The sequence below is a fragment of the Schistocerca cancellata genome, chromosome 3 (assembly GCF_023864275.1).
Source record: "Schistocerca cancellata isolate TAMUIC-IGC-003103 chromosome 3, iqSchCanc2.1, whole genome shotgun sequence".
NCBI classification, from domain to species: Eukaryota; Metazoa; Arthropoda; class Insecta; order Orthoptera; family Acrididae; genus Schistocerca; species Schistocerca cancellata.
Genome location: NC_064628.1, coordinates 794,821,107 through 794,845,106, shown reverse-complemented (window position 1 = coordinate 794,845,106; position 24,000 = coordinate 794,821,107). Strand labels below are relative to the sequence as shown.

The 24,000-nt window shown below is 39.1% G+C and overlaps 1 protein-coding gene across 1 annotated transcript in view; it reads left to right on the top strand.

The window, feature by feature from the left end:
• The window catches only part of LOC126175855 (uncharacterized), a 59,619-nt gene that overhangs the window by 26,800 nt on the left and 8,819 nt on the right, over positions 1 to 24,000 (top strand). Inside the window, exons 2-5 of the mRNA XM_049922862.1 lie at positions 6,355 to 6,512; positions 6,598 to 6,779; positions 12,393 to 12,522; positions 12,617 to 12,746. Of these exons, the coding sequence (XP_049778819.1) occupies positions 6,355 to 6,512; positions 6,598 to 6,779; positions 12,393 to 12,522; positions 12,617 to 12,746 (600 nt within the window). The remainder of the gene's footprint in view (positions 1 to 6,354; positions 6,513 to 6,597; positions 6,780 to 12,392; positions 12,523 to 12,616; positions 12,747 to 24,000) is intronic.

Below are 24,000 nucleotides of genomic sequence, written 5' to 3'. Positions count from 1 at the left end.
GGGATTATGGTGACAAAGTCCATACACTGTGTTAAATTAGACATACCAATTGCTTGAAATACACATTATTGTAAAAAATTTAAAACAGTTACAGTCTTATACATTTCATATCAGTTTTATTATAAAGAAATCACAAGACTTTCATTGCAATGTTGGCTTTTCAAAGTTCATTCTTTAAGTGCAGAAGGGAATGTATAACACCCCGTATGAACTTTGTATAGACTGCACAACATTTACAATATTTGAGATGTGGACATCCATCTCAGTATCCACAATTGGGAACGCACAATTGTTTTCCAATGATTTGGTGCTTTTCCACAAAAAAAAAAATCATGTCTGTACTGTCTTCCTAAGGTTTACTTATGTTATTGCAATAGCCTATTACATTTTTGATACTTCTCTCTTTTCATCAAAGGTGAGTGTGAACCATAACACAGTCACAAGACTTAAGATCATTTGTTTGCACTTTTGTTTCCTTTGCCACAACAGGAATTTCTTCTCACTTAGTTTGTATATTAAAGTCAGCAATAGGAGAATCACTCACAATTAGAATTGAATCAGAATCTTGCTGTGAGAACTCCCCATTGTCGTCACTTGATTCGGAAGTACTGGCATTTTTCATTCTCATTCTCGAAGTGACTGTTTCAGGCATAGTGTTCCAGCCTTGTCCTTTCAAAGTGTTTAGACCTTCAGTGGCTGTTTCAGCTAGAATACCTCATAGCTTCCTTTTGTTCTGTTTTCTTACAGACTGGATATCTTTCTTTTAAAAATGTTTTTATTAGGTTGCTTTCTCGTCTGTTCAGAACAAATTTTGCGATTGATTTTAAAACTAATTTCCTGATGAGCTATAAACTTGAAACTTTCAACATATGTTAGAACTGGATGACAATGCAATATTAACTTGCTTTCGTGTCTGATATGTAGCAGAGGGTACTTCGTTTTTCTGTCTGTCTGTTCATTTGGTACAAAATTTGGAACTGAGTTTAAAATCACTTCTTGATGAGCTAGAGACTTACTCAGAAGTGGTTGACAATGAAATGTTAACTTACTTTGTTGACTGATGTGTGGCAGAGGGTACACTATTTTTCTGTCTGTCTGGTACAGATTTTGCAATTGATTTCACACTAACTTCCTCATGAGCTACTGAACTGGATGGCAATGGTATATTAACTTGCTTTATTGCCTGATGTGTTGTGGAGGGTACTTCTTGTACCACTGCTGTTTCCCCCTTTTTCTGTTCCATTCATGAATGTTCCACAGTAAGAAAGATTGCTGGTAAGCCCCCGTGTAAGATTAAATCTCTCTGACTTTTACTTTCAAGGTCTTTTTGTGAAATATATAAGGGGCGTTCAAAAAGAAACGAGCCGGAGGCAAAATTACAGAAACCAGTACATGTATGTTAGAAGTATTGACCCTGGTTGTTGAGACACTTGTCCCACTGTGACACAAGGTGGCTGTGTCATAAAATTCCTGGGGCTGCGATGTTAACCAGTTCTGCATGTACAGCTGGACGTCGTTGTCTGAGGTGAATTGTTGGCCCCTATGCTGACATTCTTCTTTGACCAGGGTGGCCCCCTTCTGATTTACTTCCTGCAGCACGGGACAACAGTGAATGCCCAGCATTACTCACAAACTGTGACCACCCTGTTCCAAGCAATAAAATCAAAACGACTAGGCAATCTCACCTGTGGGGTCATTCTGCTCCATGACAATGCAAAGCCTCATATGGCCAACATTGTCACGGCACTCCTGTAGAAATTCAAATGGGAGATTCTCAGCCACCCTCCATACAGTCTGGACCTCTCCTGTGATTACGCCATTTTTGGTCCCCTTAAAAAGGCTCTGAGGGGCAAACAATTCACCTCGGACGACGTCCAGCTATACATGCGGAACTGGTTAACATCGCAGCCTGGGAATTTTACGAGACAGCCATTCACCGCCTTGTGTTACTGTGGGACAAGTGTCTCAACAGCCAGGGTCAATACTTCTAACATACTGGTACTGGTTTTTGTAATTATGCCTCTGGCTCGTTTCTTTTTTAATGCCCCTTATACATAGGAGGAAGCAATAAATTGGTTGACTCAGATTAAGAGAAACTGAAATAAACCTGAAATTTACCACATGTCTTTGTTCTAATCTCATTAAAATTTTTGAAATTGATTGAAAAATATCAATATAATAGAGGGAAACATTCCACGTGGTAAAAATATATCTAAAAACAAAGATGATGTGACTTACCAAACGGAAGTGCTGGCAGGTTGATAGACACACAAACATACACACAAAATTCAAGCTTTCGCAACAAACGGTTGCTTCATCAGGAAAGAGGGAAGGAGAGGGAAAGACGAAAGGATGTGGGTTTTAAGGGACAGGGTAAGGAGTCATTCCAATCCCGGGAGCGGAAAGACTTACCTTAGGGGGAAAAAAGGACAGGTATACACTCGCGCGCGCACACACACACATATCCATCTGCACATACACAGACACAAGCAGACATTTGTAAAGGCAAAGAGTTTGGGCAGAGATCAAAGCAGCTGAAGAATGAAACAAGGAAACTAAAGGTTTAAGATCTGTGACTGAGTGGAGTTGTGTGCTGCACAAGAAGACATAAAATTTTTTAAAGGCATAAACAATCTCAAGAGCTTCTTTTTGACCTGGGAATAGTGCTGTTGAGCTGTGTTGAATGTTTTGGACACAAAAGTAATAGGTTGCTCATAGTCTTCCACATGACAATGGGTCAGAACCACCCCCACCCACTACTGGGAGGCATCCATAGCTAAGACTAAATGTTTTCCTGGTTGGAAGGCCGCACAAGTGCTTGCTCACAGGCTGGCGACCACTTGAAAGGGATATTTTTATGAAGCAGCAGAGGGTGAGCCAGTGTTGCTGCACCCAGAAGAAACCTGTGATTGCAAAAAGACGGTTGGGTCAGCTCTGAGTTTGTGGAGACTCTCTGCCCAAACTCTTTGCCTTTACAAATGTCTGCTTGTGTCTGTGTATGTGCTGATGGATATGTGTGTGTGTGTGTGTGTGCGCGCGAGTGTATACCTGTCCTTTTTTGCCCCTAAGGTAAGTCTTTCTGCTCCCGGGATTGGAATGACTCCTTACCCTCTCCCTGAAAACCCACATCCTTTCGTCTTTCCCTCTCCTTCCCTCTTTCCTGATGAAGCAACCGTTTGTTGCGAAAGCTTGAATTTTGTGTGTGTGTTTGTGTTTGCTTGTGTGTCTATCGACCTGCCAGCACTTTCGTTTGGTAAGTCACATCATCTTTGTTTTTAGATATATTGAAAAATATCACATACACAAAACTAAAAAGCTGGAAATAACTATTTAAATAAAAACTTTTTACTGTAACATTTTTCAAACAGACTAAAATGTATAACATAATTTTTCCTAGCCCCCATACAGATTCCTAACTCCATATATGTAGTCCTGAAAATTTGTGCTTGTGAATATTTAATAGCTATAGCAATACTTGTAAAATTTAAAATGGGAAATGTGAAGTGCATGCAGTAGATAACAGTAAAGAGTATAGAGAATAGCTGTCATTGAGAAAAAAATTTAGTACCTTAGGTGATCTATGAACTTTTCATCTAATCAATGTCTATCATATTTATCCCATGTTTTTCATTTTAAATTTTACAAGTATTGTCATAGCTATTAAAAATTCACAAACACAAATTTTAAGGACTGTCTGTATGTGTAAGGAATCTGCATGAGGCTAGGAACAATTATTTTATACTTTTGAGTCAGTTTTCAAAATGTGTTCCAGTAAAAAGCTTTTTATTTAAATTGTTATCTGTCCTCATGAAGAAAATCATTAAATGAGGCACTAGAATAATTGATCATCACTGGATAGATATGCACCCAGTAGAATAGTTCATAATGGGAGGGACCCTCCATGGTATACAGTCACTGTAAATAAACTTCTAAAGAAACAGAGATTACTGCATCATAGGTGTAAAACAAATCATATGGCTATTAGATAGAGAAATGCTGAGGATAACACGTTTGGCTGTCAAGAGAACAGTGATACCATAGCAGACTACTGTCAAATGATTTTTCACAAAAACCAAATAAATTCTGGTTATATGTGAAGGCTGGTAATGGTGCCAAAATTAGTGTCCAGTACCTAGTGAATGAGACAGGAACTAAAATTGAGGGTAGAGAAGCAAAAGGTGAAATGCTTAACTCCATTTTCAAACGTTCCTTTACAAAGGAAAACCCAGGAGAAGTGGCAAATTTTAATCCTCATACCACTGAAAAGATGAGTGAAATAAGTATTAGCGTCAGAGATATTGAGAAACAACCAAAATTGTTAAAATTGAACAAAGCTCCAGGGCCCGATGGAGTTCCTATCAGATTCTATACTGAATTTGCGACGGAGTTAGCACTTCTACTAACTATAATCTGTTGTAGATAACCGTGCCCTGTTCTTGGAAAAAAGCCCAAGTCACACCCATCTACAAGAAGGGTAATAGAAGTGACCCACGAAACTACTGTTCGATACCCATGAAATTTATTTGTTGTAGAATCTTAGAACATATTCCTAGCTCAAACGTAATGAGTTACCTTAAATACAATGAACTCCTTCATGCCAACCAGCATATATCCTAAAAACGTCAATCATGTGAAACCCAACTCACACTTTTCTCACATGACGTATTGAAAGTTTTCAATCAAGGCAGTCAGGTAGATGCACTATTTCTTGATTTCCAAAAAGCATTTGACTCAGTACCACACCTATGCTTATTGTCAAAAGTACGATCATATGGGATACCAAACAAAATTTGTGACTGGACTGAGAACTTTTTGATAGGGAGGACACAGCACGTTACCTCAGATGGGGAGTCATCATCAGACATGGAAGTAACTTTGGGTGTGCCCGAGGGAAGTGTGTTGGGACCCTTGCTGTTCATGTTGTATATTAATGACATTGCAGGCAATATTAATAGCAACCTCAGACTTTTGCAGATGATGCAGGTATCTGTAATGAAGTACTGTCTGAAAGGAGCTGCATAAATATTCAGTCATATTTTGATAAGACTTCGAAGTGGTGCAAAGATTGGCAGTTTGTTTTAAATGTTCAAAAATGTAAAAGTGTGCATTTCACAAAATGAAAAAATGGAGTATCCTACGACTGTAATATCCATGAGTCATTGTTGGAATCGGCCAACTCATACAAATTCCTGGTACTGTGTAGGGATATGTAATGGAATGATCACATAGGCTCAGTTCTGAGTTGAGCAGGTGGTAGACTTTGGTTTATTGGTGGAATACTGGGGAAATGCAATCAGTCTACAAAGGAGATTGCTTACAAATCACTTGTGTGTTCAGTTCTAGAATATTGCTCAAGTGTGTGGGACCTGTACCAAATACGAGTAACAGGAGATACTGAATGTATACAGAGAAGGGCAGTACAAATGGTGACTGTTTTGTGTGATCCATGGAAGAGTGTCACAGAGATACTGAAGAAACTGAGTGGGCAGATTCTCGAAGATAAATGTAAACTATCTTGAGATAGTCTACTAACGAAGTTTCAAGAACTGGCTTTAAATTAGGACGCTAGGAATATACTGCAACCCCCCATGTGTCGCTGACATAGGGATCGTGAGGATAAGTTAAGAATAATTACAGTATGCGCAGAGCCATTAAAACAGTCATTCTTCCCACGTACCATATGTGAATGGAACAGGGAAAAACCCTAATAACTGGTACAATGGGACATACTGTCTGTCATGCGCTTCATTGTAGTTTGCAGAGTATAGATGTATTGTAGATGTAGATGTAGAAACTGTAAATTATGATGTTACTGCTCTTTCTTCGCTTTCTGTGCAAGCAGAAAAGAATGTGTTCGTACATTCTATTATTCCATAACTACAACAAAGTAGTTTCATGTTCTTTTGAAAATAAAATTGAATCTGTAGTCCTCATAAAACTTTTGTTCAGATTGCTACCAGTTTGAGATCATTAAGTTTATTTGTCAAAGACTATGTTTTTATCAAGGAAAAAAGTGTATATATACATTTTAATAGTAAGCAATGAAAACCTCATAACTCCATTTTGTTTAATTTTGCAATTGAAGCAAAAATGGTTTCTTAAAACGCAATATAAAGTGATACAGGAAGTTGCTACATGTTTAACTGTATAACATAAGTGTAATCATTGATAAATTAGAGAAATCTGTGCAGTTTCAAATCTTTTATCCATGCACTTTCAAAGATTTCTTTGATCATAGCATTACTGGTTGCTGGAATTACAAGTTTTAGTTTTCACAGATAGGTGGAGTTATGAGCTATTCATTGCCTACCACCAACATATTAATAATTTATATCATTCAACACTTCTTTTCAGCTTGGTATGATGAAATTTGCTTAATTGAAAATCCATATTTCCAAGCATCAGACATGTACTGTTGGCCATGTGAAGAAGTTAGAAGTGTTCTGGATCTTTCAGAAACAGCTGAGCCAGTGAAACAACTTCCACATGCAGGATTCCCATTTATTGTTAAGGTATTAAACACATTATGTTAGGTATATGTTTGAAATGAACAATGATTTGAAATGTGTAATGCAAGTTCACCATATTTCTTCACAGGGAAAGTCACCAAAAGTAACCCTTTCAGATGTCCAGATAATGTATTTTTTCAACAAGCATATTTTTGATAGAGACGCTTCAAGGGTTATGAGCAGTGACAAGTCATGGAATACAATAGAAGAACTAGTACATCACAATCTCTCAGAAAATCCAACATATTTAAGAGATGGACATATTACATGGTAACAGCACTAGATTATTTTAGTGAGTGGTTCTCTAATTCATTATCATTGCAATTATCCAAACAGTTTTGTTTTGAGGATTGAAAGTTCCTAACAAAATATATAAAGAGCATAGAGACAGATTATTTACGCCCAAAAAAAAAAAAAAAAACAAAAACAGTCTAGTATGTATAGTAAACGAGAGCTCTAAAGTGCATACCTTAAAAGATATGAGAACTTGTTTGTCTTTGATACTATGAAGCACTTCTCTTCTACTGCAAGTTCTTTGCTTTTCATATTTTGGAAGGAGGTAGTACGGACCAAAACAAGAAAAACGTCTGGTAATTACTGGCTCTTAAATACATGTCTTAACTCTTTAACTGCTCTGGATGTGTTAATGCGCGCGCCTTTGTACCTGTCCCTGTGTGGTCTGAATGTGTTTACGTGTGCCACCAGTCCTTCTGCCTGGTACTCTGAACATCTCTATGCATAGACATGTTCAGAGTACCAGGTAGAAGACTGGTGGCACGTGTAAACACGTTCAGACCACACAGGGACAGGTACAAAGGCACGCGCGTTAACACGTCCAGAGCAGTTAAAGGGTTAAGAGCTGTGAGCACTTGTTCAGTAGAAGAGATGTGTTTCACACTAGTGAAGATGAACAAGTGCTCACAGCCTTTAAAGGACGTATTTAAGAGCCCATGTTTACTAGACATTTTGTACTTATTCCTCTCTCTCTCTCTCTCTCTCTCTCTCTCTCTGTGTGTGTGTGTATGTGTGTGTGTGTGTGTGTGTGTGTGTGTGTGTGTGTGTTGAAAGGACCAATTACTAGTCATGTTTAAGATAGATTCAAGTGACAAATAGGCATCTTCATTGTAAAGATGATGGTTTATTAGTTCTCCATTTCTTCATACAAATAGATATAAAAAAAAATTAGCACATAATTTTTGAATGTTTGTAGACTGACAGTATATGATGTTTGCATTTTAGAGCTACATCAAGTGTAATTTGTTAATTTTTCAAAGTAGCTAAACTTTTAAAAATTAATTTAGTGTTTTTCCAAAATATCTGCTGTTTTTCTTGATCATCACATTCATCTACATGCTGGTGACATATACACTTCTGTTTAAATTAACTAGATCAAATAAGCAACAATACCTTCACTTCAAAATCAACATTATCCTTTGACTTCCTTTACCATCAGTCTGTTCTGACACACACCGTTTCAGTAATTATAGTCCTTGGTCTTATAAATGATTGTGCATCTCAAGGCTACGCCTATGATCTTGTGTATAAGCATATCTCTTGACTTGTTGTGGTTCACACTGGTGAATCACATAATGCCTACCTGTCATGAAATATCTTCCAAGATCAGACAGTCTATTAACAGCTGCCATGAGCATTTTTCACAGCTAGTCTATATACACTCTGCTAGAAATTCCTATCTCAACATCAGTACTGGCAAATAATCCATTATCAATGGTAGGGCAAGCTGTAACCACATATATGTTCTCCCTGAGCATATACATGTATGTTGTGCCATAAGTTTTATTTTTAGGTATGTCAGTTAGTCAGTCAGAAAGAATGGCCCCAGAATGACTTTATATGCTGGAAGTAACCAGTATTATGTTGCAGATCATGTTGTCGGATCTAATGGCAGGAACAACACGAAGTCAATATGCTGTCTGAGACGATATGTTCTGAGATGCAACGCGATGTCAGACTGCTGGCTGAGCACGAGGCAGGCGCTTAAGTGGCCAGGAGGCACGCGCTGCCACAGATTATGGTGCGATGGTCATGAGACCTCTATGGGTCTTCAACGTCCATGACGTCTGGCGCGGATTCAAATTCCACGGCGCGCGGTACCAGAATTTTCTTTCTACCATTTTCTGTGTGCACATGGCAGTGACACTTTATGGAATAGAATCTATGAGACTTAGAATTGGAAAGCTACCCTGATTAATAATTTCTCAACCAATGCCCACAACAAATGCCCCAAAGTGTGCATATCATGATGGTATCCTAGATGTGCTCATTTGGATTGATGTTAGACAACTTGGGGGACAACAGAAGCACCATCATGTATGTGGAATGTTCCTCAAACCATTCCAACTCTACTAAGGAATGAAAGGCTGATGCATTGTCTTGCTATAGCAACAGGTAGCATGTGGGCTGCTGGAGGCAAACAGATGGATCTCCAAGGCATGTTTGGAAAGTAAGTACCATTTAGTTCTACTGCCACTGGAGCACTAGTGTCGCAGTTCTGCACATTCACATTTGGCTCTGTTTCATTGTCTTTTTCCCTCATGCCATTAAAGCCAGATTGTAGTGTATTTACATTTGTTAGTGATCATTCAAAATGTTGAAGACAATCTCTGAGCCTTCCTACTGTGAATAGCATTCTGTAATACAGTTTCTGAACACAAAGAAAATCAAGCCAGCTAAAAGCCATCATCAACTTATAGAGATTTATGGTTAAAATGGCAAAAAAGTAGGTGAGAAAGTTCAGTGCTGGATGGACCAATGGTCATGATTAAGCATGGAGTGGGCAGCCTTCTGTTGCCAATGATCGTTTATTGAGTAAGTGAATGAGAAAATTGACTCATGATGCCCCAAGAAACAAAAATTCAAAACAATGTTCACAGCACAAAAAGTGATGTGCACTGGTTCTTGGACAGCCAGGAGATTCTGCTTGTTGAGGTCCTTTCCAGAGGTGAAACTGTCAGTGCAGTATGATACTCTGAAATATTGAGAACACTTTGGTGTGCAATTCAAAACATAAGGTGTGAAATGCTCAGTGAAGGCTTTGTGTTGTTTCATGACAACACACATCCCCATCCTTAGTGTTATTCAAAACCTTATTCAGCAACTCATTTGGGAGCAGTTTGATTACCCACGATACAGTGCTTATCTTGCACCATGTGACAACCATTTGTTCTTGAACTTGAAGTGTGATTTTGGAGGAAGGTGCATTGGCGGTGATGATGGCACGAGAAACAGTGTTCAGCAATGGCTGTTTTCACTAGCAGCATCTTTGTATGAAGAGGGCATAGAAAAGCTGGTTTCCTGCTATGACAAATATCTGAACATTGGTGGCAACTATGTATAAAAATAGTTTAAGAAATGCTCTTTCTTGTGAAAATAAATATTGGTGTGAAAAAAAAATGTTTTTGTGTGTTTTGTTTCTGAAACATTACTTGCTTGTTGGAACTGCCACATACGTGATTGTTCAGTAGGTTTCTCTACTGTTTGCCAGTTAGAGATGACAGGAGAAATACCAGGATGCATGTTTCATTGAACGAAAATATCCTCTAAACAAAATGCTTCCACCATCTGCCTTAAAGGTGTCAGTTTCCAAGCAAGTTGCATTTACTCAATTGGTATTTCACATACTTCTGCCTTCTGTTGGTGTGAACCTATGTATGCCATAACTCATTAGTCCAGATGTCCTTTCTCCATACTTAAAACATCCAATGGCTGTGTCCTGCTCTCATGCTAACTCTGTGCTCCGTTACATGCAATGAACAGAGCTACCCATGTGGGCCAGAAGCTTGTATACCTCATAGCAAGGAGATAGTTCAGATGGTATAGTCAGTAACCAAGTATTGTCATCCAGCATTGAATTGTTGACTGATTTGTTGTACTGTGGCCCCGGTATCTGTTGACAGTGGCTGCTGTCATCAACATATTGCTAGCCATGGCAGTTGACTCTGGTGTTGGCAGTTTCCCCACCGCAGTATATTTACAGTGCACACTTGATACAATGGCATCAGGAATTTCCAGTGCTTGCACAACCTTTGATATAGAGTGTCCTTAGTATCATGCCCATGGTGAAACTTTTTAATACCAGTTGAAAAATGCTCCTGTAGGAGCACAAAAAAAGAATCTGCCCCTCTTTAAAAGATTTTGACAGAAAAGTGGGAGACGTGTGATTTAGACTCTTTGGCCTGTGTGTCTGTTCCATGTTTACATTATATAACAGTTGTGTCCAAGAAATGTAACTGTTAAGATTTGATAGCAGTAACATACACTATAACCTACGTACTGTAAGGTAGGACAGATTTCTTAAACTATCATATTGACATACACATAGTTATAATCAGATTTTAAATATCCATATGATTGTGTGCTTCATAGATGAACATGGATTTGAATGTTACGAACAATTTACGATTAACGCACATCATTGATGTTGAGATACATAATATGTAAGTAAACTAATGTTTTTTACCATTATGTGTGGAGTTGCTTGGTTTAGACATTGATATGCGTACAATTGTTTGTTGTCCTCTGTATCGGATGCCACTGTCGGGGGGTTCTACATTAAATACCGGTTTTGCTACTAGACACTTTAAATGCCGCTCAGGTGTTTACAAGACGTCCTTTAACAAACATTTCAGGAATGCTATTGTCCACAAAGTATTGCCTCACATATGCTGCTTTATGACAGGTTGCATTGCCATACTGATACAATCAATATCTCTGAACTGTCCTCTACGGTATGCTGTACACAGTGTTGCAAAATGTGTCCACATCCTTCTGTATTTAGCATTTTCTTAAGTGGACCACACCCTAACCACAAAAGCACCCCCATGCCGTAACACCACCTCACCGTACTTCACTGTCGACCCTACACATGATAACTGATGACCTCAGAAATTAAATCCCATAGTGCTCAGAGCCATTTAAACCTACACATGATGGCAGGTAACATTTTCCAGGCATCCACATCACCCAAACCCTTAAATTGTGTCACCACTTGGTATAGTGTGACCCGCCACTCTCACTTCTTTCCAGTCATCCACTGTCCTGTGGTGTCACTCTTTACATCACCTCAAGTATTACGTTGCATTGTCTATGGAAATGCAAGGGCATATGAGGAACTGCTTGACCATTGTAGCTGTCTGCATTTCTGACTGCATTTTGGAACACGGTAGTGATTCCCGTTTTCCTGATTTAATGAAATTTTTTTAGAACTACTCACCACAATGTTCTACTGTCCCTGTCTGTCAGTGAATGAGGTCTGCCTAGTCGCGGTTTAGCTCTGATTTTTCCTTCGTATTTCCACTTCACGTTCAGATCACCAACAGTTGACTTAGGCAGCTTTAGAAGGGTTGAAATGTTCTTGATGGACTTATTCAGGTGACATCCAATGGCTAGTCCATTTTCAAAATAATTATGTTCTCCTAACCAACCCATTTTGTTGATACTGGTTTTATACTGTCAACACAATACTCTGCAGCTTCTTTTGCATTGGCAAGTCTGCATCTGGTGACACCTAGTGCTCAATTCCACATTATCTAGGGGTGTCTGGGTACTTTGGATTGGTCACTGTATTGTCATTACTTGTGCTGTGTGACAGTGACATATCTATTTGGTAGGTGTATTTTATTTTATTATTAATTAGTTGCTGAAATATACACATACCACTCTCCGCTTGGAGCACTGTCAAATGAATAATGTTTGTGCATTCTCAGTTTCTGTAGATTGTTGGAATGCTAATCCACTACTTCATTTTAACCACTTCAAAACTTATACTTTACTTAAAAGTTTGGTTTAATGTTCCAGGCTGGTATATCAAAACTGATGGTTGTAATTTATTTTACATAACTTAAAAAAAAAAAATCATTTCAGGAGAATCAACCGTCTTGAACCTGCCAGAATAGTTAGAAGCCTGTTCAAGAGACCACATTTCTTTCCAAATACTGTTAATGTTGAAAGGTTCATTCTGATTGATGAAGCTAATTCTCCACCATATTATCAGGTACAATAAAAATATTTTAAGCCAAAACATGTTTTTGGTTCATTAACACATAGGTTTGAAATACTATCATTCAAGTTATTCTCTGCACATTTAGCCACTGCCCGAAGGTTACAGAGTGTTTCTCATGCAAACCTGTGGAGAAAGATTAATCATTCTGGAGCCAGTTCCTGGCTGCAACAACAACTGTTCTCGTGTCTCAGTCTTACTGCAATCATCTGACATTTGTAAGTACTTTCATGAATTTATTTGTAGGGCATTCTTACTGATTCATGTTTACATTGCAATTCTTTATGGAAAACCATTATTTTATTTTGTGTCACAGCATTTTTAAAATACTGTTGTTAGTATACTGGCCAGCTCTTGGACTTTCGGAACTTACAAAAAAAGAAAGTATAGAGAAATTGTTTGTTGTAGAAAGCTGCTATTGGTATTTCTTGTTTGGTTATATAAAATCCAAGTACAAGAGTGATGCCAAAAATTTTGATCCCAATTAATTATTATGAATCTATTCAACAGTTAGGTACATAATATTTTTTGCAACATACTAGCTACTAAACTGTTAATTTTTAATTTTTTTATTCTCTGTAACGTTTTTACATGAGCATGGAACACATCACTGCATTAATTAGTAAAGTTCATTATAATATAACCAGAATGAAAGCTGCTCAAAAAAGGGCAAATCTGTCCTGAGCAGAGATAGGGATATAAAGAATGGAACTAGCTTTTTCACTCATGTGGCAGCTTCAAAGACATTTAACTCAAAACATCTTGACATGTTCACAATTTTTTACTTGTTACTATAAGTACCCATGTCATATAATAAAATACGTCATGTCAGGTAAAGTAATATGATACATGATGTCATGTCATATAACATGACATGTGGCATCATGTCACCTAACATGTCATGCAATGTGATACAGTGTGTCATTTAAGTTCAGGATGCTTGCATCCCCACTCTGGGATACATTCTATTGTAGGCACATACAACTCTCTAGAAGCACATAAATCTGTGTCTATATATTTTTATACGTCTCACCATACATCTAAAAGTGGGTGGATCCAAGAGAGCTCTTGGTGCTGGGAAAGTGGGGTTAACTCATAAAAAAGAGCGAAATTGTCAAGATGTTTTAGCTTAAATGTCTCTGAAGCTGCCATATAAGTCGAAAAGCAAGTTCCCTTATTGTATGTTCCTAACTGTATTCAGGACACATTTGTCTTTTTTCTGCTACAATAGGAGCATTTTTCACTCTGGTTTCCACTTTTATTGTATCATAATTTTGACATTAGATGACTGTTGTCTTTTGAACTACATTGTTTCTATTGTGGCAAGAGATGAAGTTTTCACAAAACAATATGACCATTAATTACTTGCATTTGTTCACCTTCTCAAAAAATTTCAACCGATTCACACAATTTTGAAAAAAGAAGTGGCTTGCATTGAAAAAAGCCACAAAAGCTGTGTTTTTTGCTTGTAAATTCCGAATGAGTCTAAATTTTTGAAAGTGTGTTTTCAATTTTACATGAGAATTCATTTTTTATTTATTTGATTAGACTCTTTCCATCCATTCATTTGACCTAAGAATGACTTTTACATATTACATTTAGCTTGAGTTTAAACCATTGTATCTCAGCAATAGATAAAGATTATCGTATAAATATAAAATTTATGTTAAGTCTCTCAGTTTATCTACCTTTGTGCAAAGTTTGAACTGAGTTGTAAAGTTTAAAGTATAGAAATACAGGCTTCAAAAACTACCCAGAAGAGCATGGTGTTTTTTTACACGTAAACTCCAAATGAAGCAAGGTTTTTTCTAATGGTTGAAAATTATCTTAGACCAAGGTCTGATACACTCGTGGACCAAAGTTGAACCATCAGTCTCATTCCAGTCCAGAGCTATGTGAGGGTGACGTTTTGCACATAACATCCAAATGGTGCACATATAGATGGTGCCATTAGCTGAGCTTTAATTTCAGTCCAATTAAAATCTTTTGCAAAGGAAATTAATCAATTTGCACAATTTTTTTGAGCATAGCTCTGGTTGGTCATTCAAATCTTGGTTAATGTACTGTAAAATAGCTACTGTAAGATAGATGTTCGAAATAGTGGCAGCTGCCGAGTCGAGAGGAAGCGCAGCAGCAGCAGCAGCAGCAGCAGCACTTGTCTGATAAGCAGTAAATTAAATTAGTCTTTTTTTCATGTGCTTCTGCAAAGAAGTAAACTATATGTGTGTAAGACAAGTGGTTAGAAAATTGATCATAGTTTTTGTTTTTGCATAAGTCTTGTGAATATCCTGGTGTAGGGTGGCCTCCTATTGTAAATTTTCCCATCGCCAGAAACTCCGTCACGCCACAAAGTCGTAATTTTATGCTAGTAGACAGCATATAGTTTAGATCAGTGCATTTCGATTTGAATATTTATCTTGTGCAGTAACTTTTAAGTAAACACGATTTCTAAAAATAGGTATCTGTAAATACATCAGCTCCAGTAGAGAAGTTCGTTTCTGTTTAATAGCTTGCGGTCTCAGAGTACAGTGAGAAATCTGCACAGCAACTCCAAGTGTTACTTTATTCTCCTTTTAATGTTACTTTATTCTCCTTGGGTATATTATGTATATATTTCAAATTCAGTAGCACTATTCGAGACCTTATATCTATTTTATACACTGTACAATATTGCTAGGGACTGTGCTTATTGTGAGCAGACACAAGGGAGTTGGCTGCTGTACGTAAATAGCTGGAAGCTGCATTGGCTACTGTCGACAAGCTTCTAGCTAGTGCTCAAAGTTGCGGTGACATCGGGGCACCAGTGATGAGACCTGGGACACCTTTGGTGCCACTGGAGTCCCCTCAAACAGTCATGAGTTTGTAGACAGGCATGCAGTGGCGGCGTTGATGATACACATGTCGACGAGGCATAGTGCTTCAATGCTGTTGCAGATAGAGCTCACAGCGGAATGATTCCGCTGGTGTGCACTGCTCGCTTATATAGAGAGAGAACGACCTTGGTTACATAACGCTGCTTATAAGGGGCTTAGACTCTGCAAGCTGTTTTACACCTACTCTGGGGTGAGGATGGACTGGTCAGATGTTGCATATCAGAAGATATGCAACATCTGGCCAGTCCATCCTCACTCCAGAGTAGGTGTCAATCAGTGGTGGGTTCACGTGTCACTGGGAGGAAGGCGAAAGAGGGAGCAGGCTGTGCGGCTGGCTCCCTATGTCTTAGCAACAGGCAAAAGATGCTACTCAGTGTTGATGATAACTCAGAGCCAGCATGGGATGCCTCTCCTGTTAGGCCAGTGGTCAATTTTCCTGCCCAGTCCAGACAAGTTCAGAGGGTGAGCATGCTTGTCATTGGGAGCTCCAATGTTAGGCGGGTGATGGAGCTCCTCAGGGAGATAACAGGCAAGGTGACAGAATTCCAGTGTGCAGTCAGTATTTTTGCTGGGAGGTCTCATCCATGAAGTGGAGGAGGCCCTGCCAGTGGCTATCAAGCACACTAAATGCAACTAGCTGCTTGTAGTGGCACATGTCAGCACAAATGGTGCCTACTGCTTGGGTTCTGTGACCATCCTCAGCTCCTTTTGGCGGCTGGCTGATTTGGTGAAGGCAACTAGAATGCATGTGGGGCGCAAGCTAAGCTGTCTAGTTGTAGCATCATAACCCAGGGTTGATAGCAGTCCACTGGTTTGGAGCAGAGTGGAAGATCTAAACCAGAAGCTCAGACAACTCTGCGACGATATCGGATGCGAATTTCTCGACCTCTGCTATCAGGTGCAGAATTGCAGTGTTCCCCTTAATAGGTCAGGCGTGCACTACATGTAGGAAGCAGCTACTAGGGTAGCGGAGTATGTGTGGCATGCACATGGGGCTTTTGTAGGTTAGAGAACCCGTCCCTTGGGATCAAAGAAAATTTGCCTGTAAAATCAGCCACAGTGATCTCAGGGAAACTTGGTCTCCACCAATCAGAGATAGCAAAGATTAATAGGGTTTTAGATGGTCCCAGAATTAGTATTGCTTGCTGAAGGTTATAATGCACAGATAGTGTTGGGAACAGAAAGCTGGTTGAAACCAGATGTCAATGACAATGAAATCCTAAGTTCAGATTGGAATGTTTATTGTAAGGATAGGATATTCGCCAATGGTGGCAGCGTGTTTATTGCAGTAAAAAAGTCAATAAAATCTAGCGAGGTTATCATGGATTCTGAATGTGAAATAATCTGGGTGAAATTGAGTATCAAAGAACGGTCAAAAATGGTGATCGGATGCTTTTATAGGCCACCTGGGTCAGTATCAGTAGTTGTAGAGCGCTTCAGACAGAACTTGCAGAATATCATCAATAATTTTCCTGGTCATAGGGATGACTTCTACTTACCAGGTATACATTGGGAGTGTTACACCATCAAAACTGGTGCCAGAGACAGGGATTTGTGTGATGTTGTTCTGGATGTCTTGTCCGAAAATTACCTTGAGCAGATAGGTAGAGAACCAACTCATGAGGGTAACATCTTAAGACATCCTGGCAACAAACAGGCCTGAACTTATCAAATCAGTTAATGTAGAGGAAGGGATCAGTGATCATAAGGCTGTGACAGCTTCTATGACGATGGGTCCTACAAGGGTGACAGGATACAGATTTCAGAATGTCTCAGCAGTCAGCATCGAATATTTGGTGATAAGGACAAAGATGTGAAGAATAAATGGAAAAAATTCAAAGGCATCAGACAATGTGCCCTAGACAAGTATGTTCCAAGTAAGATCTTAAGGGTTGGTAACGATCCACCATGGTTTAATAGCTGTGTTAGAGAAGCGCTATGTAAAAAAAGAGGACTTCATCTCTGATTCGAGGGACATACAAAAGCTGAACAAAGCAAAAATGAGCATAAGGAGAGCAATGAGAGAAGTGTTCAATGATTTTGAAAGTAAGATGATGTCAACTGACCTGATTAAAAGCCCTAAGAGATTTCAGTCATATGTAAAATCAGTAAGTGGGCCAAAATCATCTATCATTCTCTCAGTGACCACACCAGCACTAAAACAGAAGATAACTGAGAGAAGGCCAAAATACTGAATTTGGTCTTCCAATGTTGTTTCACCGTGGAAGATCGTAACACTGTCCCTCCTTTCAATCATTGTATGAACGTTGAAATGGCTGATATTGAGATAACTGATCACAGAACTGAGATAACTGATCACAGAATTGAAAAGCAACTACAATCGCTTAGTAGTGGAAAGGGGTCAGGACCAGATGAGATACCTATATGATTATGTAAAAATTATGCAAAAGAACTTGCTCCACTTCTAGAAGTAATTAATCGTATATCGCTTGAGCAGTGAAAGGTACCTAATGACAGAATGGGTATACAAATGGCCTCTGGTTGAGACTAAACCAGATCATTTTTACCCCATGTTCCTAGCTCAAATACAAAAATGCACTATGCCCCCCCCCCCTCCCCTTCTGCTTCTGCGCGTGACCTTTTCAGATGCAGATGTATTTGTTATGGCACTTCCATCCAGTAAGGATAATTGAACAACATTATTATTAATAACAATATATTTGCAGAATACATGAGTTTCAAAATGGTAATAATGGACAAGAAATGGAATTAGCCAACAGTTCTTAAAGAATGTTGCCCAACACACTGAAGTGGCATGTAGCAACCTTTTCATTTGACAAAAGAAGCCAGGGAGAAGTATTTTCTTTGTTCTTAGGGAACAAGAAATAATTCTCAGAATGGGAGGTCAGATTAATGGGGTGGCATGGAAACTTAGCAGTTATGCAAAGGAAAAGCCAGCACACTCACATCTGAAGAGCAGAGGTCTCTCTCTCTCTCTCTCTGTCAATCTTTTTTGTAGTTTGGTTCAAATACCCATCTTCTGGTCATCTAGATTTAGTTTTCTTTCAATTAATGAAGACAAATGCTAGAATAGTTCCTTCAGAAAGGACACATCTTATTTCCTTCCCCATCCTTTCCTATTCTAGCTTCAGTGCCATCCAGTGAGTTCATTGTCAGTGAGATTTTATACACTAATATTCATTTATTTCTGAAGCTGTGCACACAGTATGTGAAACTGTGATCTAGTGGGAAAACCCAAGAAGTGGAGGGTGTCAACAATATAGCTAATTAGATGTTTCATAAATTACATTCACAAGAAACATTATAATACAGAATGTGTCATTGTAATTATAGTTGCCTGTTACAAATATTCTGTTATGATTGTAACACAGGTGCATGCTAGCTGTGAATAGGCAAGTACTTGACCACTCAGCTATATTCAAAAGTTGATTGTGGTAACAGAAGCAATTACACTCACCTTTGTAACCAGGGGTAACATGCAGGCACTCAGACCAGAGGTAGCCAGTTAGAATCCTAGTAATGAAATAAATTTTCATCACTAGTCTTTGGCCAAGAAGGGGCAAGGTATGTGGTGATGTAAAGTTTTTAATTACTTAGCAAATTTTGAATGTCCAGGTTTAATTTGTGAATCTCTCTGAATGGCTGGATTGAAGGCATTTGACATCATTGATGCTGTTCTGACAAGTAGACTGAAATGTTAATCTAAGCGCCCCCACCTCACCCTACCATAGCTCTTCTTTGGTGCTCTTGGTGGAGAAAAGTGTTATGTGCCATTTCTGAGATTCAACCCCTTGCCCCTTTAAATTCCATGCCCAATTTGAACACACAAGGCAATGCTGCACTGCACCTAGAACAGTAATCTGCACTATACAGTTGCTTTTTGTATTGTAGTTTTGGAAGGCTATGGACTCAATAAAATATTCACCATAGGCTTGGGATTTGCAGTTAAGACACTTGCTGCAGGCTTGGGAATTAGAACAAAGTAACCCATCCATAGCTCCACTTATTTGACCATCAGGTATGGCTCCTTAGTGATGAGGATGTCAAATTTCAAAACCTAGCGGTGGCCAAATCCCCTGTGGAGCAACACAGATTTATTTTCCGTCCATACAATGACTTAAATCTTGAACTCTTGAAAGCACTTTGGTAGGCATTATTCTTTGTCATTTAAAGACTACGCCCAGCATCCTCATGAAACAAATTACCAATTCTTGTAGAAAAAATGAGCTCTTTGAGATGGTTCTACATCTACATGTATACCTATGTACATACCCTGCCAAACCGCTGTGAAGTGTATGGCAGAGTGTACTAAGCATGGTACCTCATGTTAGGGTTTCTTACTATTCCAAATATGTATGAAGTGCAGGCAGGTTGACTGCTTAAATGTCTCTGTGCATGTTGTAATTAGTCTAATTTTGTATTCACAGGCCATGCAGGAATGATACATAGGGGAATGAAGACTTTCTCTAGGTACTTCACTTAAGACTGGCCTCAAAAATTTTAAAGTTGGCTTTCATGGCATAATTGGCATCTGTCTTCAAGCATCTGCCAATTCAGGTGTATCAAGATTGCCATTACACTTTCTTGTGAGTCAAATAAATCTCTGGCCATTTGTGTTGCCCTTCTTTGTATAAGTTCAATGTCTCCTGTTAGTCAGATTTGGCATGGGTCCCACACACTTGAATGATGTTCTAAGATGGAATGCACAAGTGTTTTTTAAGCAGTCTCTTTTGTAGACTAATTGCACTTTTCCAGTATCCTAGTCAGATTTGGCATGGGTCCCACACACTTGAATGATGTTCTAAGATGGAATGCACAAGTGTTTTTTAAGCAGTTTCTTTTGTAGACTAATTGCACCTTTCCAGTATCCTGCAAATGAACCAAACTGCCACCTGCCTTTACCAGCAACTGAGCATACAAATTATTACATACAGGCATTTGTATGAATCAGCTGACTCTGGTTGTGGTTCACTGATGTTATAGTCAAGGATATTTCTAATCTGCATTTTGTGAAATACACACTTTTACATTTCTGAACATTTAAAATGAGTTGCCACTGTGAAATCTTAATAAGATCTGATTGGATAATTATCTGCAAAAAGACTGAGATTACCATTAATATTGTCTTCGTAGGTCATTAATATTACTGGCATGTCAAAAGTCATGGGACACCTCCTAATATCATGTCAAGACCTCCGTTTGCCAGGCATAGTGCAACAACTCAACGTGGCATGGACTCAACAAGTCATTGGAAGTGCCTGCAGAAATATTGAGCACTGCAGCCTCTATAGCTGTACATAATTTTGAAAGCATTACCAATACAGGGTTTTGTGCATGAACTGACCTCTTGATTATGTCACATAAATGTTTTATGGGATTCATGTGGGCAATCTGGGTGGCCAAATCTTTTGCTCAAACTGTCGAGAATGTTCTTCAAACCAATTGCAAACAATTATAGCCCAGTCACATGGTGCAATGTCAGCCACAAAAATTCCATCATTGTTTGGGAACACGAAGTCCATGAATGGCTGCAAATGATCTCTAAGTAGCTTAGCATCCAGAGAATCCAGTCCATGTAAACACAGCCCACATACCGTGCGAGGTGGCACAGTGGTTAGCACACTGGACTCGCATTCGGGAGGACAACGGTTCAATCCCGTCTCCAGCCATCCTGATTTAGGTTTTTCGTGATTTCCCTAAATCGTTTCAGGCAAATGCCGGGATGGTTCCTTTGAAAGGGCACGGCCGATTTCCTTCCCAATCCTTCCCTAACCCGAGCTTGCGCTCCGTCTCTAATGACCCCGTTGTCGACGGGACGTTAAACACTACCCAGCAGCAGCAGCACAGCCCACACCATTATGGAGCCACCACCAGCTTGCACAATGCCTCATTGACAACTTGTATCCACGGCTTCATGGGGTCTGTGCCACATTCGAACCCTACCATCAGCTCTCACCAACAGAAATCGAGAGTCATCTGGCCAGGCCATCATTTACCAGTCATTTAGGGTCTGATCGATATATAGTCACAAGCACAGGAGAGGTGCTGCAGACAATGACATGCTGTTAGCAAAGGCACTCACATCAATCATCTGCTGCCGTAGTCCATTAATGTCAAACTGTTCTAATGGATATGTTACTCATACATTCCACATTGATTTCTATGGTTATTTCATGCAGTGTTCCTTGTCTTTTGTCACTGACAACCCTATGCAAATGCCATCGCTCTCAGTCATTAAGTGAAGTCCATTGACCACTGCGTTGTCTATGGTGAGAGGTAATGTGTGAAATGTGGTAGTCTCAGCATACTCTTGACACTGTGATTGCAGAATATTGAATCCCACAATAATTTCTAAAGAATGCCCTATGTGTCTAGCTCCAACTACCATTCCATGTTCAGAGTCTGTTAATTCCCCTCATGTGGCCATAATCACACCAGAAACCTTTTCACATAAATCACCTGATTACAAATGACAGCTTCGCCAATTTGTGACAAAGCAAGCTGGGATGATTTTTACTCCTCCCTTGTTTGCCATCTGCCTCCTTAAAATTTGTTTTTTTATTTTTAACTAATTATCATTAATGTGCGTGAATAGAATCTGTATTTTCATAATAGAGAAAGGTTGGCCCTTAGTTTTAAAGAATATAGCACCAGATCTAATTTTGTGCTTAGTTTATGTATCTAATTGATTCTATAATTTATTTCGACTATTACTATTTAGTATCTTTCATTATAGGGTGAAATCAGTAATTGTTTCATAACTTAAATTCTATTGTTGATGTATAAACAAATATAAATTCTGTACTAATTATAAACATTTGGAGGAACAACTACTAGTAATCTTAAAGTATCTATTTGTCTCTATTCGAAAACATGTTAGCAAAGCCAGCACTTAATTAATTCCAAAGTAATTAACAGTTTTGTCAAAAGTATTGTTTACATAATGGTATTTGTTAATTTCACAATTTAAACAAATAATTCACCTTAATCCTCATACCTATTATTGTGAGGATATATAAGGGACTGATTTTTGGTCCCGAGACAGCCAGTCCACGACAAAGTTTCAGATGAGAAACCTTCAACTTAACTGTGAAATAAGTGTTACACAATTAGGCCATGTGTTAAAACAATGACGGTGTCTGCTCCATACATACGTTTCTATTCTTCATGAACTGTGAACTTTGTGGGTAGGTTTTTACTGCTCGTAGATGTTCAACAGGAAACTATTGTAGCAGTATGTGGATGTTTACCTGCAGACTATTAATGAGGCTTATCGAAAGTTAAACAATAGTGCCCTGGCCATATTAAATGTGTATATGGGGTGGTGTAAACAGTGAAATTAAAGTACTGTGAAATGCAACTGTGCACCACATTATTTACAGTATTCAGTGTCGGAATTACAAACCCCATTTTTCAGCCAGCATAGTAACACAGTACGTCGACCCCAAGGACAACAAGTGAAGTTAAACAAAGCAGGCAATCACCATTACAGATTCACTGCCCTTTTCATACCTTGTCCACACAACATTACTGTCATCTGTACACTGATCAGCCAGAATATTTGACCACTGCCCTACTGTCGATATAAACCCATTCAGGTGATTGCAGTGTCACCTGGTGAAGAATGACTGCTAGTTAGACACATACATGGTGCATGTAGTATCAGCAAGCGTGCTGCCCATGTGTAGAATGGCGAAGGTGCGCGATCTATCTGAGTTTGACTGAGGGCAGATTGTGATGGCCCAGAGACTTGGCACGAGCATTCCTGAAACTGTACGACTTTTTGGTTGTTTGAGGATTGCTGTGGTGAGTGTCTTCAGTGTGTGGTGAAACCAAGGTAAAATCACCTCCAGACGCCATGAGGTTGGGCAGCCACCCCTCATTACAGATGTCGGACACAGACTGGTAAAACAGAACAGATAGTGAACTGTGGTGGAACTAACATCAGACTTTAATGCTAGATAGAGTACAAGTCTGTTTGAATATATAGTGCACACGAAACACTCCTAATGTTGGGCCTCCGCAGCCAGTGACTCATGCATGTACCAATGTTAATGCTATGACATTGTCAATGATGACTGAAATGAGCACATGATCATTGGCACCGGATGTTGGCATAGTGGCAGAGCATTGCATGGTCTAATGAATCCTGATACCTTCTTCATCATGCCAATGGGAGAGCATGAATCATTGTCTCATAGGGGAACAGCTCCTTGACACCTGTACTGTGGGATGAAGACAAGCTGGTGGCAGCTCCATTATGCTCTGTGGAACATTTATGTGGGTGTCCATTGGTCCACTGGTGTTCATGCAAGGCACCACGATGGCCAAGGAGTATTGTACACTGGTTTCAGACAATGTATACCCTTTCATAATGATCAAGTTTCCTGACTGCAGTGGCATTTTTCAGCAACATAATGCACCATGTCACAAGAGCAGGAGTGTGATGGGGTGGTTTGAGAAACAGCGTGGCAAGTTCCTATTGATGTGCTGCGCCCCCCCCCCCCCTTCAACTCTCCATATCTGAACCAAATTGAACAGATATGGGATGTGATTGAATGTGCCATCAGAGCTCGTCAACCCCTTCCCGAAATTTACGGGAATTAGGTGACTTGTC